At 65.3% G+C, this 22430-nt stretch overlaps 3 protein-coding genes across 3 annotated transcripts; 1 reads left to right on the forward strand and 2 right to left on the reverse strand.

The window, feature by feature from the left end:
* Positions 1-372: 372 nt before the first annotated feature.
* SELENOM (selenoprotein M) lies at positions 373-2064 on the reverse strand. The gene is made up of 5 exons (XM_068412775.1): positions 1942-2064; positions 1779-1814; positions 1649-1683; positions 1160-1238; positions 373-1069 (listed from the first exon to the last, which is right to left on the reverse strand). The coding sequence occupies exons 1-5, from the start codon at positions 2062-2064 to the stop codon at positions 872-874; spliced, it is 471 nt and encodes a 156-aa protein (XP_068268876.1). The 3' UTR covers positions 373-871.
* A 4020-nt stretch (positions 2065-6084) lies between these two features.
* Positions 6085-15528, forward strand: INPP5J (inositol polyphosphate-5-phosphatase J). Its single transcript, XM_068412645.1, has 12 exons — positions 6085-6860; positions 7764-7874; positions 9391-9499; positions 10820-10936; positions 11008-11183; positions 11765-11876; positions 12260-12369; positions 12695-12884; positions 13742-13879; positions 14284-14376; positions 14603-14707; positions 14843-15528. The coding sequence occupies exons 1-12, from the start codon at positions 6085-6087 to the stop codon at positions 15461-15463; spliced, it is 2658 nt and encodes an 885-aa protein (XP_068268746.1). The 3' UTR covers positions 15464-15528.
* Positions 15529-16484: 956 nt separating this feature from the next.
* Positions 16485-19158, reverse strand: PLA2G3 (phospholipase A2 group III). The gene is made up of 7 exons (XM_068412968.1): positions 18732-19158; positions 18528-18660; positions 18086-18220; positions 17445-17950; positions 17207-17336; positions 16933-17067; positions 16485-16711 (listed from the first exon to the last, which is right to left on the reverse strand). Exons 1-7 carry the CDS (start codon positions 19156-19158, stop codon positions 16510-16512), a joined length of 1668 nt encoding a protein of 555 aa, XP_068269069.1. The 3' UTR covers positions 16485-16509.
* Between the last annotated feature and the right edge of the window lie 3272 nt (positions 19159-22430).

Here is a 22430-nt window from a genome sequence, read left to right on the forward strand (position 1 = left end):
AGACAGTGCAGCTGCACCCTGCTCCCTTCCCCGGTCAAGGACCCCATGTCCCCGCAGGGCCAGCGCAGCCATTGGGCTTCAGCTCAGCAGGAGCCAGTCATGGGCTCGCACCCACCCCCTGCACCCCGGAGCAGGAGCTCATCCCACGCCATGGTGCCCCATCCATCCAGTCATCCCTCGCGCCAGGGAGGGGGTGGCACAGGGACAGCCCTGTTGGTCTGTGGGACAGTTTGTCAGGTTGCCAGTGATGGCTGTCACCCTGCCATCCCCTCCCAGCTCTGTGAGCAGCTCTGGGGCACCCAGCTCATCCCGGCACTGAGCAGTGCAGGATGCGTCCCACTGAGCCCTCCCTGGAAAGACGACACGGTGCAGCCGATTGTGCACAAGCTTTACTGGGGGGCTCGATAGGAGACAACCCTGCTGGGGTGTAAAGCCAGAACTCCCCCACGGGCAGCTCTCCCACCTCTGGGACGCAGCACATCTACCCTCAGCACCTGGGGCTTTCTGCTGAGGGCTTCATCCTGTCCCATGCAGGTAGGATACCGCTGCCCAGCGCCGGGAGGCAGCTAAACCTTGGGGCACGGCGAGGGAGCACCAAGACCGCTGCGCCTCCTGACCAGCCGGGGATGCCGGGCTGCAGGGGAGGGAGGGTAACACCAGGCACACGGGACCCCCGGGATGTCCACAATGCCCAGGAAGCCCCCGCTCAAGGCTGGAGCTGCTCAGGGCATCCTCGGGGCAGAGCCTACACAGCACCACGCAACAGCAAGGGCACCTTCACCACCCTGTGGCACAGTCCCCAGCTGCCCTAACGCCCTCATCCCCGCATGCTGGGGATTGCAGGACCCTCTCCCGAGCGCAGCACCCCTCGCTAGAGGTCTGGGTGTTCTCCCTCAGCACGTTCGGGTGGGGGCTTGCCATGGCGGGGCGGCAGGGTGGGCAGAGGCCTGGCAGGGGCAAACTGGAACTCCTCTGGCACGGGGGCATCAGGTGTCTCCTTGCGGTAGAAGCCCAGGTCCTGCACCAGATGGTTGATCTCCTCCCGGGTCATGTCGCTCAGGGGGATTCTCTGCACACAGACGGCGATTGCAGTCCGGCACCTGTGGGGCACCCCCACCCCGACCCTGCTGCGGCCGTGGGTGCCGCACTGCCCGCTCACCTCCAGCTCCTCGTATCGGTGGCTGAGGAGCACGAGCTCGGGGTCAGCACCAGCCAAGTGCTTCATCTCCAGGTTATGGCTGGGCGGTGTGTCAAGGAGCAGACAGTACCGGGCAGGCCCATGCAGTCCCAATCCTATCCCATCCTCCGACACATCTCATTCCTCCCATCCCATTCCACCCCATCCCGTCCCGTTCTGTCCCCCATCCCAACCCATCTCATCCTCCATTGCATCCCATCTCATCCTGCCCTGTCCCGTCCCATCCCCCAACCAGCCTGTCCTCCACCCCTCATCCAATCCCATCCTCCACCTCATCCCATCCTCCATCCCATCCCCTCCCAACCCTCATCCTGTCTCACCCTGTCCCATCCTCCATCCCACCCCGCCCAGTCCTGTCCTGTCCCATCCAGTCCCGGCAGGGCCTGTGCCCAGGCCGTGGCTGCCCCGCACGCTGCCCGCCGAGCAGGGGGTACCGCAGCCGGCGGGTACTAGAGGGGGATGTCCTGGGTGACGAAGGCCTTCACCTGAGGGCACAGCGCGGGCCCGGCCCGGCTCAGCGGCGGGGCGGCCCCGGCACCCCCGGCCCCGGCACCCCCCCGGCCCCGGCCCCGGCACGTACCTCCCGCAGGCGGTTCAGCCGTCACCCGCCGCAGGTCTGTGAGAGGGGACACCCCGTCACCCCCGTGGCGCCGCCGCTGTCCCCGCACCCCCCCGACCCCCGTACCCCCCGCTGTCCCCGCACCCCCTGCTGTCCCCGCGCCCCCCGCACCCCTCGCGCTCACCTCCACCTTGCCCCGCGCCAGGTCCCGCAACTCGGCCCCGCGGAGCCGGGGGGGTCCCGGGCCGCCCCCCGCCGCCAGCGCCGCCGCCGCCACCAGCAGCGACAGCGACAGCGCCCGCAGCATCCCGCCGCCACGTCACGGCCTGTCCGCGCGCGGGGTGCCCCGCCCCGGCGGGCACGCGCACGGGCACGCGCACGCACACGGCGAGCACGGACGCGCTGTGCACGCGCAGAGCAAACACGCGCACACCGTACACGCGCACACCGTGCACGCGCACCACGAGCACACGCACGGCGTAAACGCACCGCGAGCCCAGCGCGAGTGCTCCGTGCGCACACACCCCGCGCGCACCCGCACCCACCCCCCGCACCCACCCCCCGCACCCACACACCCGCACTGCGCACCCCCCCACCGCACACACCACCTCTGCACACACACCACGAATGCACATACCACCCCCCCACACACACACACACGCACCCCCAACACACGCCACGAACACCCGTACTGCAAACACCCACCCGCGAGTGTGTCTCAGCACAGCAAACGCACACACCACACGCGGCAAACACGCTCGTTGCAAACTGAATGCACACACGGGCTGCACCCACACGCACACACACACACCGCCACACACGCACCCCCCTCCCCCCCCACATGCACACATTGCACGCACGAACACGCACACAGGCAGCGGCACGACAGGGCGTGTGCGTGTACGGCTGTCTGTTGTGCACGCAGACAACGGCAGCTGCACGCACACCCCGATGTGCGCGCTCACGCACCCTCCTGTACACGCAGCTGCACGCACACAAGCGCAGCTGCATGCACAAAGCTCTATGTACACGCAGCTACACGCAGTCCACACACCAGTGCACAGACACAACTGCACACACACACACACACACAGAGCTGCAAACACGCCGGCAGAGCTGCGCACAGCTACCCCCACACACAAGCGCACACAGCGTGCCTGCGCCCAGGCACAGACACACGCGCACTGGCGCGTGCAGTCATACATGAAACACCGTGTGCAGTCACACGTGCAGCGGTGTGTGCGCACAAAGCTCTACCCAGCTGTGTACGCACACACACACACACACACTGCACACCCCGCCCGCACATGTACATGGCTACGCATGCACGAAGCAGCGTGCACCCCCCCCGCGCACACACGCAGCTGCACGCAAACACCTGCACACGTGCACGTCCCCCCTGCTCACAGAATCACAGGATCTCAGGCTGGTTGAGGTTGGAAGCAGGTCTGGTGTCCACTGGGACCAAGCCCCTGCTCAAGCAGGGCCACGCAGAGCCAGCTGCCTGGGACCATGTTCAGTCGGGTGTTGAGTAGCTCCAAGGATGGAGGCTCCACAACCTGCCTGGGCAAACTGTGCCAGGGCTCATTCGCCCTCACAGGGTGAAGGTGTTTCCTGACGTGCAGAGGGAACCTCCTGTGCTCTGGTTTGTGCCTCTGGTCCTGCCACTGGGCACCACTGGGAAGAGCCAGGGTCCATCCTCTCTGCACCGTCCCTGCAGGTATTTGTGTAGATTGATAGAATCACAGACTGGTTTGGGTTGGAAGGGACCTTAAAGACCGTCTAGTTCCAACCCCCTGCCATGGGCAGGGACACCTTCCACCAGACCAGGTTGCTCCCAGCCCCATTCAACCTGCCCTTGAACACTGCCAGGGAGGGGGCAGCCACAGCTTCTCTGGGCAACCTGGGCCAGGGTCTCACCACCCTCACAGCAAAAAATTTCTTCCTAAGATCTCATCTAAATCTCCCCTCTTTCAGTTTAAAACTGTTCCCCCTCGTCCTGTCACTCCACGCCCTTGTAAAAAGCCCCTCTCCAGCTTTCCTGTAGCCCCTTCAGGCACTGGAAGGTGCTAGAAGGTCTCCCCGGAGCCTTCTCTTCTCCAGGCTGAACAGCCCCAGCTCTCTCAGCCTGTCTCCAGAGCAGAGGGGCTCCAGCCCTCTGAGCATCTTCGTGGCCTCCTCTGGACCCGCTCCAACAGCTCTGTGTCTTTCCTGTGCTGAGGACCCCAGAGCTGGACGCAGCACTGCAGGGGGGGTCTCACGAGAGCGGAGGAGAGGGGCAGAATCCCCTCCCTCACCCTGCTGGCCACGCTGCTGGGGATGCAGCCCAGGACATGGTTGGCTTTCTGGGCTGCAAGTGCACGTTGCTGGCTCATGGTGAGCTTCTTGTCACCCACCACCCCCCAAGTCCTTCTCCTCAGGGCTGCTCTCAGTCCATTCTCCACCCAGCCTGTGTTTGTGCTTGGGATTGCCCAGACCCACCTGCAGGACCTTCCACTTGGCCTTGTTGAACTTAATGTGGTTTGCACAGATACCCCTGAGCTTCCTCTGCTCCAGGCTGGACCATCCCAGCTCTCACAGCCTCTCCTCATATGAAAGATGCTCCAGCCCATCATCTTTGTGGTCCTTCCTTGGACAGCCTCCAGTATGTCCATGTCTATCGGACTTGCTCTTGAGAGCCCAGCACTGGACACAGCACTCCAGGGGTGGCCCCACCGATGCCTCCTCGACATCCCTTGACCTGCTGATGACACTCCTGATGCAGCAGCCCAGGACACCATTCATCTTCTTTGCCCCAAGGACACAATGAACTCCTGGTCAACGTGGTGTCCACCATGGACCCCCAGAGCCTTTTCTGCACAGCTGCTTTCCAGCCAGGTGGCCCCCAGCATATTCTGATGCCAGTGGTTGTTTCTCCCCAGGAGCAGGACTTTGCACTTCCCCTGGATGAACTTCATAACGTTCCTGCCAACCCATTTCTCCAGCCTGTCCAGGTCCTTCCGGATGGATGCACAAACCTCTGGTTTATCAGCCACTCCTCCCAGTTTAGTGCCATCTGCAAACTTGCTGAGGGTGCGCTCGGTGCCATCATCCAGGTCAGTAATGAAGATGTTAAACAGGACTGGAGCCAGTGTTGACCCCTGGGGCACACCGCTGGCTACTGGCCTCCAGCTAGACCTTGTGCCACTGACCACCACCCTCTGGACCCAGCCATTCAGCCAGTTCTCAATCCACCTCACCACCTGCTCATCCAGCCCGTACATCAACCGTTTCTCTGGGAGGATCTGATGGGAGATGGTGTCAAAGATCTTCCTGAAGTCCAGGTAGACAACGTCCACTGCTCTCCTCTCATCTGCCAGACCAGTCACTTCATCACAGAAGGTGGGTAGGTTGGGCAAGCAGAACATCCCCTTGGTGAAGACATGCTGACTCCTGATGAATTTCTTGTTGCTCATGTGCCTGGCAATGGTTCCCAGGACCAGCTGCTCCATCACCTTCCTAGGGATGGAGATAAGGCTGATCAGCCTCTAGTTCCCTGGGTCCTCCTTTATGTCCTTCCTGAAGACCGGAGTGACATTTGCTCTCCTCCAGTCCTCTCACAGCTACCATGATCGATTGATCGCAGATTATTGAGAGTGGCCTCGCGATGACAGGAGCCAGCTCCCTCAGCACTCGCAGGTCCATCCCATCAGCGCCCAGGGACCTGATCCTCTGCCACCAAGACCCTCCTCCGCGCGGTGCTTCCAGCCTTCCCCGGGCGCTGGGGCTCCTGAAGGCCGGTCTTGGTACAGGCTGAGCTGGAGGCGTCTGGGACCTCCGCCCTCTCCACGCCCTGTGTCACCGGGTCCCCCCCCTCCTTCAGACACACAAGCGTGTGCGCCCCCGGAGCGCGCGCGCACAGCGCCGAGCGCGGCCCCGAGAGCGCGTGTGCGCCCACCACCGCGCGCACACCCGCAGCGGCGCACGGCGGCGCGACCTGCGCAGCGGCGTGCGCGGTGTCACACGCGCAAAAACGCGCACGTGCTCACACGCGCAGGGGCGGCCCCGCACCCCCCCCCTCCCCGGGGCTGCCCCGTCCCGGTGCTCGTTGCGGGAGGAAGGAGCGGGCTGGGGGGGGCAGCGGAGGGGGCGGGGCCCATGCCGGCACGTGGGCGGGGCGGTGGCAGGTGCGCGCGGGGCGGGGGCGGGGTCGCTGCCGCCGCTCCTGCGCCTTTAAGGCGCCGCGCAGGTGGCGGGGGGCGCTGACGTCACGGGCAGGGGCAGGGCCGCAAGGTGCGCGGGGGCGGGGCCGGGGCGGGGCCGGGGCGGTCTCCCGGGTCTCCCGCCGATGGAGCCGGCCCGGCGCGGCAGCGCCCCGGGGCCCCGCTCCGGCCCCCCCTGGGGTCCCGGGCCCGCCGCCTCCCCCGCGCGGCCGGTGCCCTTCGGCCCCGGGGGCTCGGCTCTGCCGCAGCCCGACGGCGGGGCCCCGGCGGCGCCTTTCGTCGGCGGCGGCATCCCGGGCGGCCGCAGGAGCTCCCGGCCGGACTCCACCTGCGAGCCCTTCCCCTACGGCTGCCCGCGGCCCGGGGGCGCGCAGCGCGGCGGGCCCGAGGAGCGGGCCCCGGGCCGGGCTGCCCAGCCCCTGCCGCTGGAGGTCGGCCGGGCCCAGCCCGAAGGGGCCGGCGGGCCCCGCGCCTTCCCGCTGCCGGCCCTGCTGCCCCCCAGCCCGGGCACCCCCCCGGGCCGCCCCACCGCGCCGTCCCCGGCGGCGTCCAGCCCGGCACCGGGCCGGCCCGCCTTCCCCGAGTTGGGTCCGCTGGAACACGCTGGCCCCGGGCAGCCGCTGCCTGCCGAGCGGAGGGAGATGCTCCCCAAGGCCGAGTCCAGCGACCACATCTCAGCCTGGGCGAGCTCCTCGCCCCGGGCCACCGGCCTGCCCAAAGCCGTCTCCAGTGAGTTCATCGCCAGCGGGTGGGTGGGCCTGGCCAAGCCCGCAGCCCTCTCCAAAGCAGAGCCGGATGAGCTGTCCCCCTTCGGGAGGTCCCTTGGCCTGCCAGGCTCCGGTGACTCCTGCGACGGGCTCCTCGGCTGCCCGGCCAGGGCCCCCCAGGACGGCGTGTTCCGGTAAGCGGGTGTCGCAGCGGGGGGAGAGCGGTGCGGGGCCAAAGCTGCCCTTGGTGCGAAGCAGTAAGCAAAGCCTCTCGCAGGCTGGAGTTGCCCCTTTCTTCGTGGTCTGGATGGGGTGAGGGGCTGTGGCCAAGCAGGGTTCCCAGGGGGGAAGGATGCAGCGTCCAAGGGTCTGGTGTGTCACAGGCACAGGCGGTGGAGCGGGTGCCATCTGCTCCTGCTGTCCCCGAGCTCTGGAAATGATGTGGCACTACCCTCTCTGGCTGTTGAAACGTGTCCCCTGCGAGCGAGACTCATCCCAGCGCTGCCGAAAGAGCCTGGGGGCCGCGGGCGCGTGCTGTGTAGCGGCAGTGATGTGTTGTGATGGATGGTGGCCTTGCTCTGGTGAAGGACACCGCTGCGGGGCTGGCAGCGCCGCTGTCACACACAATGCTCTGGCCTTTGAGGCTGGCCGTGCTCTGGGGCGGACTTTGGGGGCTGACATCCGGGTCCTTTTCCCCAGGAGCTGGAGGGATGCAGGATTTCCTGGGAAGGGAGGGGAAGCAGCTTTCCGGGGACACCCTGTCTCGCAGGCTGCCTGCTGTGCCAGCCTGCCTGTGTCAGGCAGCAGTGACGAAAACGAGGGCTGTTTGTGCTGGTTTCTAGAATTTCACCAGAGCCTGGGTTACAGCAGGGCTTGCTATGCGCCGAGGTGCAGACCCAGGGGGGAATTTGGAGGCAAAGACCTGTCTCCCTCAAATGGGAGTGAAGGACCTGGTGTACGTGTCCTGGCTAAGCTTCAGCTGTAGGCACTTCTGTTGCGGGCAGAGTTTCCTTGGTGGAGCTGGGGGCTGAACGGGGCGGGGACAGGGAACAGCTCTGCGCCCCGGTGTTAGCCTGTTCTTCCTTTGTGCTCCCAAGCATTACAGTGGTCACCTGGAATGTGGGCACAGCCATGCCCCCAAGCGATGTGACGTCCCTGCTACACCTCGACACGGGCAAGGCAAATGATGCGGACATGATCGCCATTGGGTAAGAGGGTGAGGTGCAGGGCCCCCTCCCTTGCCCCACCACATCTCTTTTTGGGGATCCCTATAGCTCTGGGGGGATCAGGGGAATGGAAGAGCTGCAGCCCCAGCCTCCCCGGGGCACACGGAGCAGGGAGGGGTGTGCATTGCCAGCAGTAAAATATCAGAAAAGGTGATGGAGGGTCAGCTCCTGGTAAAATGGGAGTGCTAAGAGGAACCAAAACCCTTGAATCCTGAGTAGCCTTGAACCCTCGAAGAGCCTGTAGCTGGCTGTGCCATGCTGGGCCTCGGTGAGTGCTGCTCTTGCCGTGAGCCCTGGCAGTCTTGGGGTCAGGTCTGTAGAGGCATTTAACTCACCTGCCGGAGTCCTCAGGGAGCGTTTGCCTCATCTCAGCTTTTGCCCATGGTATGCGGGCCTCAAGGGCACGGATCTGCTCTTCTCTCACAGCTGGGTTGGCTCCGTGCCCCGGGCAACGCTTAACTGCTGGCAGGGCAGCGCCGTCGGTGTGGCAAGGCTTTATTGGCGTGGCTGGCGAGGCGAGCTCTGCCAGAGTCTAAGGGCAAACTGATCCCTCGAGGTTTGCTGTGGTGTGTGTGGATTCCTGCTAAGCCCAGGGACATGCTGCCTTTGCACAGGGAGCGAGAGGCTGCCTCTGCCTGGGGTGTGGGGTGGAAGAGCTGAATCTGCCCACGAGGCTCCCATGGACTCCCCGCCCCAGGGAGGGAGCGGTGTAAGGCTGAGGCTGCTGGAGCTACCATGCTGTGTCGGAGCCTGTCTCCTGGTCCCCTCGGCCTTGCGGACCAGCAGGATGGGGCTGTGGAGGTAGACCTGAGCCTGGATGGATGGGGGAGGGGTTGCAAGTGACAGCAAGGGACTTGCTGGAGCTGTCCCCTGGCCGGGGCAGGGTGTCCTGCTGCTCTCCACCTCCAGGGCATCTCTGCCTGGCTGCATCCTTCCTCTGACCTGTGTCTTTGTGCCCCCCCACCCTGTGCCGAGCACTTGATATTTCTGGGCAAGACATTTCCTGATTCTGCCTTTCTCTGTGGACGTTCTCCTTCCCTCTCTTCACTAATTGCTGAGCCGGGAGGAGCACTGTTAACCTTCTGTTTGCTGCTGCTCTGAGCTCGGTGGCTCGGATGCATCTGGACACCATGTGCTGAAGCACCGGTGAGACTTGGCTTCTCTGTAGAGACCAGTGCAGCTGCAATGTCCCGTAAGCCCCTCTTGCACCTAGAGACAGGCTTTAGGCTGCTGCCCAGCCCTGTGCAGCCCAACTGCTCCTGTTTTAAAAAGGGCCAAGGCCTCACAGGTTCAGGGCCGCTTGTGCTTTCTGCTAGTACGTGGCCCAGCATTGCTGGAGTGAGGATATGGCTCGTTTGTGCTCTAAACCCAGGGTCCTCCCTCGAACTTCCCTTCCCTCCTCAGCCCCGCTCCCCAGCGCTGTGCTTTGGCACCTCTCGCTAGCTGGGACACAAACGCCTTCCTGGGGTGGCTGAGGGACCTGTCCCTTTCCTCCCAGGCTGCAAGAGGTGAACTCGAAGATAAACAAGCGCCTGAAGGATGCCCTCTTCACAGACCAGTGGAGCGAGCTCTTCATGGATGTGCTGAGCCCCTTCCACTTCGTCCTGGTAAGGAGGTCCCCAAGGGGCTGGGTGGTGGCTGGTGTTCCCTCGTGGCCTGCCAGGCAGGTGGGCCATGGGGAGGGAGAGTTGGACTGCAGGGATGGAGGTGTGTCTTGCCAGCATGCTCTCTGGCTTGTGTTCTCTTTCCTGCACCTTCAGCATCCCCTGCGGTGCTTTGGGGACGCCTCTTGTTGCCAGCTGCATCGCACCGGGGTGAGGAGGTGAATCTGGGAACAAGGCTGTGCTTGTGGCAGCGGCCTGCGAGTCCCAGGGCAGGTTCAGCTCCCCAGGGCACTTGCCTTGGAGTGTATGTGAGCCTCAGTGTCGCTGGGCTGATCTCAGCTGTCAGTATTACACAGAATCATAGGCTGGTTGGGGCTGGAAGGCACCTCTGGAGATCATCCAGCCCAACCCCTGCCAAAGCAGGGTCACCCAGAGCACGTCGCACAGGGTCGTGTCCAGGCGGGTTTGAATATCTCCAGAGGAGACTCCCCCCCCTCCCTGGGCAGCCTGTGCCAGGGCTCTGGCACCCTCACAGTGAAGAAGTTTTCCCTCATATTCAGATGGAACTTCCCATGTTTCAGTTTGTGCCCGTTGCCCCTTGTCCTGGCGCTGGGCACCACTGAGAAGAGTCTGGCCCCATCCCCTTGACAGCTGCCCCTAAGGTGTTTGTGAGCATTGATAAGATCCCCCCTCAGTCTGCTCTTCTCCAGCTGAACAGCCCCAGCTCCCTCAGCCTCTCCTCGGAGCAGAGATGCTCCAGCCCTCTGACCATCTCTGTACCCCTCCACTGGACTCTCTCCAGTAGTTCCTTGTCTTTCAGAACTGGGGCCCCAGAACTGGACCCAGTGACCCCAGGTGTGGCCTCACCAGGGCAGTGCAGAGGGGCAGGAGAACCTCCCTCGACCTGCTGCCCACACTCTTCCTCACGCACCCCAGGACACCATTGGCCTTCCTGGCCCTGAGGGCACGTTGTTGGCTCATGGGGAACTTGGTGTCCCCCAGAACTCCCAGGTCCTTCTCTGCAGAGCTGCTTTCCAGCAGGTCACCCCCAGCCTGTACCGATTCATGGGGTTATTCCTCCCAAGGTGCAGGACCCTACACTTGCCCTTGTTGACCTGCATTAGGTTCCTCTTCACCCAACTCTCTGTTCAGGGGGGTGCGCATGGATCTCTGAACTAAATGCGCCGTTAGGCATCTGCAAGATGGGGGACATGCAGAGGATGGAGGTGCTGCCCCTAGGGCCTGGAGGCAGGGAAAGCTGGCGCTGCCCCTACGAGCTCTGCTGTGGCTACCATCCTGCTTCAGCCCCTGCTCCTGTTGCAGGTCAGCACCGTGCGGATGCAAGGTGTGATCCTCCTGGTATTTGCCAAGTACTACCACCTCCCCTTCCTGCAGGACATCCAGACAGACTGCACGAGGACGGGGCTGGGAGGCTACTGGGTGAGTGTGGCCCTGGGGGAAGGTGACGAGGGGCTGGCTTCCTGAGGAGTCACAGGGTCCTCTCGGTGCAGGGCAACAAGGGTGGGGTGAGTGTTCGCCTCTCCATCTTCGGCCACATGGTCTGCTTCCTGAACTGCCACCTGCCAGCGCACCTGGAGAAGGCGGAGCAGCGCAAGGAGGACTTTGCCACCATACTGCACATGCAGCAGTTCGAGGGGCGGGCAGCCAGCGGCATCCTGGACCACGAGTGCGTACCCCACCGCTTTGTTCCCCAGTCTGGGCCAGGGCTCTAGTGTCAGCCCCTGTCCTTGACCACCTCCAGTTAGGGTCTGGAGTCTGTCCCCTGAATCCCAGCACAGCTTGGAGATGGGGTCTTGCCTGCAGAGCTGCAAAATTGTCCCGTGGCCCAGTGGGGACCCAGCACAGTGGGGTAGGTGTTAAGAGGGGTCCTTGGTCTCCCCTGGGGCACATCCAGGCCTGGTGCAGCTCCTGCCATACTGGTGCTGTTGGGGTTTGGGGCTGGTGAGGTGGAGGGCCTGGCTCTGCCCCAGTGTCTCGGCTGTGCAGTCTGACTCCAGTAGGTGCTTCATGGTGGCAATTTCTACCCTCGGTTTCTGCCCAGGGAAGTCAGGTCCATTTGGTTAACGGTGTTGGGTCCTATGTGAAGAATCCTGGCAGGGCTGGCAGCTGGCCGAGCTGTCGACTGGGTGCTGACCTGCACTGGTGCTCCCAAGGGTGCCCGTGCTGCATCCCACAGCCTGAGGATGTTTTCTCCCTGCTCCGGTAGCCTTGGCCCTTCCAGCCTGTCACCCTCCCTCCTACCCACAGCCTCGTGTTCTGGTTTGGGGACCTCAACTTCCGCATCGAGAGCCTCGACATTCGCTTCGTGAAGTACGCCATCGACAGCAACATCCTGAGCCAGCTCTGGGAGAAGGACCAGGTGAGGGGAGGGGTAACGCTGCCAGCCTCGGCCGGGCCCCGCGTGCCGTTCGGCTCTTGCCAAAACATCCCATGCAGCTGTGGGGGACAGGGCACATCCCCTCACTGCCCTTGAGGTACAAAGGTCCCTGGGTCTGTGGGGAAGGGGCAGCACAGTCCCAGGTGGTCTTTAGGGTTGCTGGGCACATGCTTCCTTTATCGGGGGGCACTGGGTTACAGACTTGCTGCTTGCATGGCATGGACAAACCCCGAGAGATGTGTGGGGCTGGCAGCGATGGGGCAGCAATGACTGTGAGCTGCGGGTGGAGAGGTCCTGGGGGCTTGCGGAGGCGGGTCTGGCCATGGGGGGCTGGTGTGCTCCCCGACCTGCTCTCTTTCCCACAGCTGAACATTGCCAAGAGCACCTGGCCTGTCCTCAGCGGCTTTCAGGAGGGACCCCTGAACTTCCCACCCACCTTCAAGTTCGACGTGGGCACCAACAAGTACGACAGCAGGTAGGAGAGCAGAGCTCAAGCGGGTGGCATGGCTGTGGGGTGCAGGGGCAGCGGGGCTCAGAGCCAGGGCAGGTGCTGGTGCCAATGCTGGTGTGGATGGATGGGGGAGCCGTGCTGGGGCGGGCACAGGCTGGACTGGGGACGGCAGGCTGGGACACAACTGCGGTGCTGGTGCCAGCGCAGGTCTGTCCCTGCAGCCGCGCTGAGCTGTGTGCTGAGACGAGCCGCATCCCCTGCCCGCGTGTGCCGTAATGCCGGGGGAGGCAGTTTGGGGTCGAGCCCACTGTCCCCTGCCAGGCAAGAGATGCCCCTCTGTGCCCTGCAGTGCCAAGAAGCGAAAACCTGCCTGGACCGACCGCATCCTCTGGAAGATCAAATCTCCCAGTGTGGGGCTTGGTGCGGGCGGGCGCCGGCCCAGCCAGGGCGTGCTGTCGGTGAGCCAGCTCTGCTACTGCAGCCACATGGAGTACACGGTCAGCGACCACAAGCCGGTAGCTGCCATCTTTGCGGTGCAGGTGAGCACTGTGCAGGGCCGCTGGGCTCACAGGCGGGAGCTATGCGGGTGAGATACCCAGAAGGCCAACCGTGTCCTGGGCTGCATCCCCAGCAGCGTGGCCAGCAGGGCGAGGGAGGGCATTCTGCCCCTCTCCTCCGCTCTCGTGAGACCCCCCCTGCAGTGCTGCGTCCAGCTCTGGGGTCCTCAGCACAGGAAAGACACAGAGCTGTTGGAGCGGGTCCAGAGGAGGCCACGAAGATGCTCAGAGGGCTGGAGCCCCTCTGCTCTGGAGACAGGCTGAGAGAGCTGGGGCTGTTCAGCCTGGAGAAGAGAAGGCTCCGGGGAGACCTTCTAGCACCTTCCAGTACCTGAAGGGGCTACAGGAAAGCAGGAGAGGGACTTTTTACAAGGACAAGTAGTGACAGGACAAGGGGGAATGGTTTTAAACTGAAAGAGGGGAGATTGAGATGAGATATTAGGAAGAAATTCTTTGCTGTGAGGGTGGTGAGATACTGGCCCAGGTTGCCCAGAGAAGCTGTGGCTGCCCCCTCCCTGGCAGTGTTCAAGGGCAGGTTGGATGGGGCTTGGAGCAACCTGGTCTAGTGGAAGGTGTCCCTGCCCGTGGCAGGGGGGTTGGAACAGGATGGGCTTTAAGGTCCCTTCCAACCCAAACCAGTCTGTGATTCTAGTGTGTGAAGTGTACGATGGAGTGCGAGTGGCTTATTTTATTTTTGTTTGGCAAGCCCAGCTATCTTGCCACTGTGGCTGGGGGCTGCTGGTGGTGTATGCGTGAGGGCCCAGCCCCAGACGGGTGCCCTGGGCACCAGGGGCGGGTCTCTGGCACACCCTTGCTCACCATGTACGTGTTTCCAACAGTTTGCTTCCAAGGTGGACAAGCCCCCAGTTGAGATTTACGTGGCTGATGAATGGAGCAGACCTGAGCAAGCAGTTGTCAGGTACAAGATGGCTGCTGGATTCCACCGGAGCTCCTGGGACTGGATAGGACTCTATCGGGTAGGGGCTTGGGGGCTGCTGGGGCTGGAGGGAGGGGGGAGTGCTACACAGCACCGCAGGGTCTCTTCTGAGCTACCCCCTCACCAGTGGACACGGGTGCAGGGCAGGGACCTTTGCTCTGTGCTCTCTCTTCCCCTGGGTGACCCTCGCAGTCGGCAGCAGGACTTGGCCCTGCTTCTGGAGGCTCAGAGCCAGCAGCTCCTTCTTCCTTCTGCTCTGTGGGACCCCACAGGGTCTAAAGCCCGGCCCTCCCCAAGGGCTGGGGACCAGGGCACTGCTGGCTGGGTGCAAGGCAGCTCTCGGTGCCCCTGTGCAAGAAGAGCTGAGGCCGGGCATGGGCAGCAGTGCTGAGTGGGGCTGATGCTCCCCCGCTCACCTCTGTTCTCCCACGTATGCGCACCCAGGTGGGCTTTCGGCATCCTAAAGACTACGTGTCCTACGTCTGGGCCAGAAGCGATGATGGAGAGCGCTACCTAGAAAAGCAGCTGTGTGCCCAGGTGAGCTGGGGCCAGCCCTGCGGTGTGCCCCATCGTGGGGGGGGACAATGGCCCCTCTGTGCCCCTCATGGGGCAGGAGAGGGGGGACACCTCCTCATTGCCTTGTGCTGAGCCTTGGGCAGGCCTGTTGTACTGGTGCCAGGGCCTCCTGCTCTATGGGGCTGGAGGTGGGAGGGAGCACCCCCATGCCCAGCACCAGTGCCCATCGGCTGCCTCTGGGCTGCAGGTGACGTTCTCGGAGGAGGTGCTGCCCAAGGGGAAGGGCGAGTACATCCTCGGCTACTACAGCAACACCTCCAGCAGCATCGCTGGCGTGACGGAGCCCTTCCAGGTCAGCATGGCCAAGAGGCGAGCGTGAGGGGCTGAGGGAGGTGGTGGGAGCAGGTGGGGGGGTGCTGGGCTGGAGGAGGCTGGCTGCTGTGGCCCCCCGGGAGGATCAGCCAGCAGTGCTGATGCAGGGGTGCAGATCTCCCTGCCCAGGTCAGAGGAGGGCAGCAGCCCCACAGACAGCTCAGGCAGCAGCTCAGAAGAGGAGGATGACAGCACCCTTGTCCTGCTGGCCCCCAAATCCCGGAGCCCCAGCCCAGGCAAGATGAAACGGCACCGGAGCCGAAGCCCCAGCCTGGCCAAGTTCCAGGGCCTCATCCTGCGGCCGTCGAGCCGGGACAGGGCTACAAGCCGCAGCCCTTCACCCCAGAGCCGCCGAGGTCTCCCGGGGGACATCCCCACCATCCACCTGCCCCAGGAGGAGCTGGGACGGCAGGGAGCCAAAGCCCCAGAGCCGGGGCAGGCAGCCACCAGCCAGGAGGGCAGCTCCTTCTACCAGACTGTGCGGGAGCAGGGTAGCATCCGCCGTGTCTCTGCTGACACCCCGCTGGCCAGGGCCGACCCCAGGAACCTGGGCTTGCTGCCCGCGCTCCGCCTGGAGATGATCGACCAGGCCCTGGGCCGGCGGAGGGAGAGCATGGACCAGGGCTACCGCTGCCGGAGGATGAGCCCCACGAGCCCCCCGGGCTGCAGCACCTCCCCGAAGGAGGGGAGCAGCCCCCAGGAGCTAGACAGCCATAGCTGTGCCATAGGCCGCTGACGCAGTGGCCCCCCTCCACCCTCCCTGTAGCGCGCTTGCTGTGTGCTTTCCTCTGCCATTTTCCTGCTGAGACATCCCACTCCCTTATTTATTGCAGGGACTCCTCACCCCTGGTGTGTTCTGGGCAGGGAGGGGGGAACAGAAGCCAAAGCTGCTTGCCCTGGGAGGTGGCACAGGGGAGGGCAGGGCTGGTCTAGCATGAGGGGGCGGAGGGAGCCCCTGGTGAAATTCAAGTGCAAGACCCTTCAGTCCTAGGGGAGGAGTGGGACAGGAGGCCAGGGCGGGGCTCTGGTGATGGGCATAGAGCGAGGACCACCCCAGGGTACCCCTAAGATCGAAGCTTGCTCCTTTCTTGCTGCTCCCACCGTGCCTCAGCCTCGGACGTAGTGCGACAAAATAAACCATCCTGCCCCTGCCAGCTGCTCTGTGCTTACTGGGAGGGGGGAGGCCACAGCAGGGACAGGGGCAGCAGGCTCAGCACCACACACCATGCTCACACCACGCTTTATTTGTCTTCTGCCGCACATGGGGACTGACTCCTGCCCCAGGGCCTGTCCCAGCTGCTGCCCCCTCCCGCCTTGTTCCAGGGCTGGGAGCCAGCACAGACCCCAGCCCTCCCTGGGGGAGGGGGTCAGGATCACACCCCACTGCTCAGCCCCCTCAGCTGAAGGGGCACAAATCTGGGGGGGGGGGGCAGCCCTGCTACCCCCCTGTCTGGGGTATCCAATGCCCAGAGTATCACCCCTGGAAGCAAGATGAGGGAGTTTCCCCTTTCCCAAGCCCTCCTCGTCCTTTCCCCTTGCTCTGATGCTCACAGCTGCCAGCCACAACCACCCCCCCCACCACAGTCACAGCTCCTCGAGAGGCTTCTCAGTCCCTCTGCCCTGCTCCAGCTGCAGCCCCCCCGCAAGCTCCACCCAGCCATGCCTGCAGCTGTGCTCAGTGCCATCTCAGTATCTCAAGGACCAGAAATGGAGCAGCTCCACTCCATGGCTGCTGCACAGCACATCTTCCTCCCTGTGTAAGGCCATGCTCCTTGGGCATCATCAGGGCACCGCATGGGGCCGAGCACCCAGCTTCTGCTCCAAGGCCACCCGCAGGCATCGCTCGTAGAGGGTGCCATCACTGTCCTGTGTCCTCCAGTGTGGACGCTCAGCCTTGGAGGTCACATGCAGAGGACCCCAGCGCCGCAGGGTCTCTTTGAGATGCCGTGCAGGTACTAGCACAGCCCGGGTAGCTATGCTACAGCTGCTGGAGAAGCAAAGCTGTGAGCATCAGTGTGATGCTGCAGCACTGACACCCATTGCTTCCCACCCCAGCCCTGCTCATGCACAGCAGAGCAGGGGATAACGCTTGCAACACCAGCTCCATGCCAAGCCTGCAGGCCAGCACCCAGCCCTGCCAGGACCTCCCTCCTGCCCACCCAGGGCTGGAAGCCCCCCACAGTTCTTTTGACCCTCCACACTTACTTGTGCAGCAGCCCCTCGCCCAGGCTGCAGTCAGTGGGTGGCTCCAGAACAAAGCAGTCCGTGGTGACATGGTCAGCCAGGACAGCCACCTCCGCGACACTGAGGTCCCTTGCCCTGCGCAGGAACCGTGCCAGCCTGCGGGCACAGCAGGGCAGCAGTCAGCAGCTGCTGGCCAGGGTGGGCTTCCCACTGGGTCCCACCTCGTCTGACCCCAAACTATGTGCACTCAGAGCCCTGTGATGGTGGGAAAAGCCTTTTCCTCCTGGACACGCACCTGCGTGTGCAGTTGCAGTGGTAGAGCATCCGGGCATCCCCGTTGTGCAGCTGGTACTTCACCTCGCGGGGAGCAATCTGGTGCTCGCACTTATCCAGGCGCTTGTAGCACCTGCACACCCTGACCGGGCCTGAGGACAGCGAGGAGGTGAGGGGCACCCCCAGCACGCAACCCCAAGGGGATGAGGCCTCGGGACACCCCAGCTGTGGCGCACGCTCTGCCCCCAGCACCAGCTCACCCTGCTGCCTGCGCCCCTCCACGGCAGGGACGGGAGCGGCCCCACACCGCTCCGCAGCCCGGCTGGGTCCCATGCTGCCCCCTCCCCGGCGGGCCGTGCAGGCAGGGCGTGCTGAGCCCTCAGCCCCGGGCTGCGCTCCTCCCTGCGCTCGCCGTCCTCCAGCAAGGTCCTGTTCCAACACGGTTATTGCTGTTGGGGGGTCAGGCTCCAGTCCCCACAGCGTTGCTGGGTGCCTGGTTGCGGGCTCAGCCTTGTCCCCGGCAGACACAGGGGACAAGGTACCTGGGCCCCACGGCTGCTGGGCTGTCACAGGTCTCCGTGTGTGGCGGAGCCCGGGGTTTGGCCCCAGTCCCTGTCGGAACCGCTTGCGCCCTGCCATAGAGGACTTCCTTCCCTTGCCTGGGGGCCGCTGAGCAGGGCTGCCCGGCTCCTCCGCGGACAGGCTGTAGTGGTACTGACTCTGCTGCACCATCCTGGCCAGGGGTACTACACCGTAACGCTCACACCTGTGGACACCACGTGCCATGAGACCCCAAACACCAGCCCTACCACGGCCTAGCTGTGTCCCCCTGCAGCCAGTGGGGCAGCCAGGCAGGGCACGCTCGGGGCTGCAGCAGCAGGCTGAGGTGGGGGGCACTCACCCTCCCCACCAGTGCCACTGGACACACTCTTCACTCTCCTCCAGCACGAAGCACGGCACCTCCAGCAGGTTGAAGAAGGTGACACCGATGATGTTGGAGATGGTGTCGTTGAGGGCCAGCAGGCACTGCCGGAACCTGCGGGGTCGCCGGGGGCGGTGAGCAGCCCGGTGGCCCCCCCGTGTGTCCCCCCTCCCCGGCCCAGCCCCCCGGTGTGGGTGTGTGTCCCCCACACCCCTCCCCGGTCCAGCCCCCTGGTGTGTGTCCCCTTCCCCAGCCCGGTCCCCCGGTGTGTCCCCCCTCTTCCCTGTCCCGTCCCGGCCCCCTGGTGATTCCCCCCCTCCCCGGCCCGGCCCACCCCCCGGTGTGTCCCCCCACTCCCCGGCCCAGCCCTCGGCGGCCCCCCGGGCGTGTCGCCCCCTCCCCCGGCCCGGCCCCCCGGCACCTGGCGTCGCAGTCGCAGTGGGACACAGTGTGCAGGCGGTAGTTGCGGATGCCGTAGTTGAACTGCAGCGCCGTGATCTGCTCCGAGCACTGGTCGTGCTCCCGGCAGCACCGGTCGGGGCCGCGGAAGAGACCTGCGGGCAGCGCCGGTGAGCACGGCCCCGCCGGGGGGTGCTGTGCGCCCGCCCGCCGCCCCCCGCCGTACCCAGCTCGCTGGCGCTCCCCGCCGAGTTACCGGCCCCGCACCACAGCGTGCCCGGCAGCGTCCAGCCCCGCCGGCGGCGGCCGCCGCGCCCTCCCGGCCGCTCGGGGTCGGTGCAGGCGGCGCGGCGCCGCCAGAGCGCGGCCAGGTCCCGCCGCAGCGCGGCACCAGGGGCGGCGGGCGGGCGGCGGGCGCAGGCGGCGCGGAAGGCGCGCGCCAGGCGCGGGTCGCGCCGGGCCCAGCAGGCGCGGAGGCGGCGCCCGGCCCAGGCGCTCTCCACCAGCGCGGCGGGGCCGGGCCCGGGGCTCAGGAAAGCCACGTAGCGCGCGCCGCCCGCCCCCGCCACCCACCGCGCGCACACGGCGCCGCCGGGCCAGGCGCGCGCGCACGCGCACACAGCCGCGCAGGCCAGCACCGCGCGCGCCCACATCCCGCGGCGCCGCGCGCCCACCTCTGCCCCGCGCGCCCGGCTTTAAGCCCGCGCCCGGCGGCGGATCCGGCGCTGATTGGGCCGCGCCGCTCCGGCCCCGCCCCCGCCCCCCCCCCGATCCCGGGCACCCCCGTGTCAGACTCCCGCCCGGCCGGGCACCCCCCACCCCGGCACCCCCATCCCGTGCACATCCTGCCTGTTCACCCCCTGTCGTGGCCACCGTGCCCCATGCACCCTCTTCCCGTGCACTCCCTCCCCGGACACCCCCATCCCGTGCACCCCCCGCCAGGTTCAGCTCTGTGGGGCAGCCCCAGCCCCGTGCCAGGGCAGAAACCCCACGTGTGTGGGTATGGGTGTGCACACCCCCCCCGTGCACACGCGTGCCCCTCTGTGTGTGTGTGTGTGTGCAGGTGTGTGTGTGTGCAGGTGCCCATGTCCCCTGCGTGCCCAACCATGCGCACGCACCTGCACGGGGCATAGGCATGTGCGTGCCCACGGACGCTGTGTACAGTACATGTCACGGAGCCATCGTCCTGCCCAGCCCCTCCTGAAGCTGCCTTGCGGTCCAGGACCAGGTCTGATCAGGTGATGAGTATTTCCAAGGATGGAGATTCCACAACCTGCCTGGACAACCTGTGCCGGGGCTTGACCTTCACAGTGCAAAGGTGTTTCCCGATGTTCAAAGCGAACCTCCCGTGTTCCAGTTTGTGCCCGTTGCACCTTGTCCTGTCACTGGGCACCACTGGGAATAACCAGGCTCTGTCCTCTTTGCCCCCTCCCTGCTGAGCACACCCACCTCCCGCAGCCTCTCCTCACAGAGCAGACGCTCCAGTCCCTTCACCGCCATCGTGGCCCTTTGCCAGACACCCCAGCAAGTCTGCGCCGTGTCTGGGTGAGCCCGGGCTGGAGAGGACACAGCGACATGCCCCCCCCTCAGTGCCCTCCTCCCCTGCTCTGCCCAGTGCAGCTGGGGCAGCCGGTGGCCTCTGCCCTGAGGACACATCCCCTGCTCCTGCTCAGCCGATGCCCAGCAGCATCCCGAGGTCCATCCCCAGAGCTGCTTCCCAGCGGCTGGCCCAGCCTGCGCTGGTACATCTCCCACCTGGGAACTGGGATCTCTCTCCCCTGGAAACACCCCGGGACCGCGGCTGGGTGGTGGGGCAGTGCTCACCCCCTATTAAGGCCCTGGTGCCCTGGGGGAACATTGCTCAGGGTGGCCGGTGGGCCCAGGAACGCCCATCCCCCTGCATCGCTGCAGCACGGCCCTGCCCCAGAGAAGTGGCTCACCAGGGTCCAGCGTCACCCCTCTCTGTCACGGGGAAGCCGGGAAGGGACTGGAAAGGGACAAAAGGAAGCGGAAAGAGCCACCGTGATTCCTCCGGTGCAGCTCGTGCTTCCAGAGCCAGCCTGGGGTTTATTGACTTGCCCGGGGTGATGCTCTGCCCTGCTGGGGGGTCGGGGGGGACGGTTTGCAGAGCCCCGTGCGCCCGGGAGTGCTGCAGGGCAGCGGGGGGCCAGCAGACGGGGTTTGGCAGTGGGGCCTTATCTCCCCTTATCAGGATTTCCCTAACGGCGTGGATGGGGGCCAACGGCACAGACAGTGCAGAGTCCAGTCCGCAGCTGTGACATGGCTGCCACCCGTCACATCGCCTGAGGTGTCTCAAAGGTCTCCCAGCTGCCGTGTCACCTGTTGGGGCCACCTCTCGGCCCCTGTCCCGTGGAAGGACATTTCCACCCTCGAGGCTGGGTTCACCCAGTGGGACGGGGACTGGCACTCTGGCACTGGGGGAGGGCTCTGCTAGGAGACACCCCGGCCCCAGGGGCACCAGCCTTCAGCCACCCCACCAGGAACCACGGAGCCCTCCTGGGCAGGCTCTGCCACATGGTGCTGTGCCCCTGTCCCCTGCACCCACAGGGACACCCAATGCCCGGGCTGTGCCCTGCACCCTCAGCGCACCCAGGGCCGCCCCATGCCCGAGCTGTGCCCTGCTCCCCCAGTGCACCCAGGGCCACCCCATGCCCGAGCTGTGCCCTGCATCCCCAGTGCACCCAGGGCCGCCCCATGCCCGGGCTGTGCTCCCCACGGGACAGCCCCACACTGGCAGCGTGGCGCAGCCTTGGCTGCCAAGTGTGTGAGCACGTCAGAGACTCAGGATGCGGTTTGGGTTTGTCTGGAAGATAACGGGGGATAAGGAAGGACGTCTGGTGCTCCAGCCTTCACCCCCCAAGCAGCTGGCGGGGGGGACACGCTGCAGAGCCGCAGAGCACCCCACTGTCTAACCAGGTGACTGCTGCCCTGCTGCCAGCTGCTGGGGTGAGGCCGGGGTCCGGACGGCCAGGGTGTGGGGCCGAGCCTTGGGCTGCCTGCCCCGCTGGGCAGCACTCGCAGCCCTGCGCCGGCCCCGCTGACGTGGCTCAAGGTCGCAGGCAAGGCTGGCGCGGGGCTGAGCTGCCAAGGGCTTGCTCTGCCTGCGCTGCCGCAGCACCCGGGGCACACTGAGCCCGCAGTGGGTGCTGGGCTCTGGCGGAGACACCGGCAGCCGCGGTGCCATGCACTGAGGGTGGCCAGCGGGTCCCGGGCTGGGTCATCAGGAGCGCAGGGATGTGCTGGTGAAGCGATTCTCCCCCCACCTCTGCACGCCACATCCCTTTTGGGGATCCCCAGTACAAGAAAGACATCTCATACTGGAGCGAGGCTGGTGGAGGCTACCGTGCTGGTCGGGGCTGGAAGTGGGCTGATTTGGGCTGGAGGAGGGGAGAAGTGGGACCTTATCTGCCCTGAACCTCAGGCCATGGGAGAGCTCATTCTTTCTCCTTGTGCATGCCCAGGCCAGCACGGGCATCGGGGTGATGCCTCCTACGGGGACACCCTGCAGGCAGGGGCTGGATGTCTGGACTGTGTGGGTGGCTGCCGGACCTGGGGCCTCGCCCGTGTCCCAGAGCTGACCCGTCCCTGGCTACCCCCACATCCAGCCTTGCCCTTCGCCCCAGCCGGCCGGTAGCGCTGGCTCCCCACGGGCGTGCAGGCGTGCCAGCGTGTGTACTGTGCATGCTGCCAGCTGCCGTCCGTGGGAGAGGCACCAGTGGATGGGGGGCACAGCTCTCTCCTCTCTGGGGAAGACTCTGTGACCCTGCCTGGGGCAGAGCCAGAGGAGCCTGGGCTTCTTGCAGTGCAAGCAGGGAGGGGAGCTGGCTCTGCAGAGCCCTGTGTGATCCCAGCCAGGTCCTTACATGTAAACACCAAGTGGCTCAAGGACCACCATGGGACACTG

Source organism: Nyctibius grandis, chromosome 14 (assembly GCF_013368605.1).
Source record: "Nyctibius grandis isolate bNycGra1 chromosome 14, bNycGra1.pri, whole genome shotgun sequence".
In the NCBI taxonomy this organism is placed as follows: Eukaryota; Metazoa; Chordata; class Aves; order Nyctibiiformes; family Nyctibiidae; genus Nyctibius; species Nyctibius grandis.

Excerpts from the sequence above, each read along its gene's own strand:
- INPP5J (XM_068412645.1), top strand. The coding sequence starts at position 6,085 with ATGGAGCCGGCCCGGCGCGGCAGCGCCCCGGGGCCCCGCTCCGGCCCC. Across the intron at positions 13,880-14,283 it reads ACTGGATAGGACTCTATCGG|GTGGGCTTTCGGCATCCTAA; the intron begins GTAGGGGCTTGG and ends ATGCGCACCCAG. Across the intron at positions 14,377-14,602 it reads AAAAGCAGCTGTGTGCCCAG|GTGACGTTCTCGGAGGAGGT; the intron begins GTGAGCTGGGGC and ends TCTGGGCTGCAG.
- PLA2G3 (XM_068412968.1), bottom strand. The coding sequence starts at position 19,158 with ATGTGGGCGCGCGCGGTGCTGGCCTGCGCGGCTGTGTGCGCGTGCGCG. Across the intron at positions 17,337-17,444 it reads GGAGGGGCGCAGGCAGCAGG|GCCCGGTCAGGGTGTGCAGG; the intron begins GTGAGCTGGTGC and ends CGCTGTCCTCAG. Across the intron at positions 17,068-17,206 it reads CACTGCAACTGCACACGCAG|GCTGGCACGGTTCCTGCGCA; the intron begins GTGCGTGTCCAG and ends CTGTGCCCGCAG.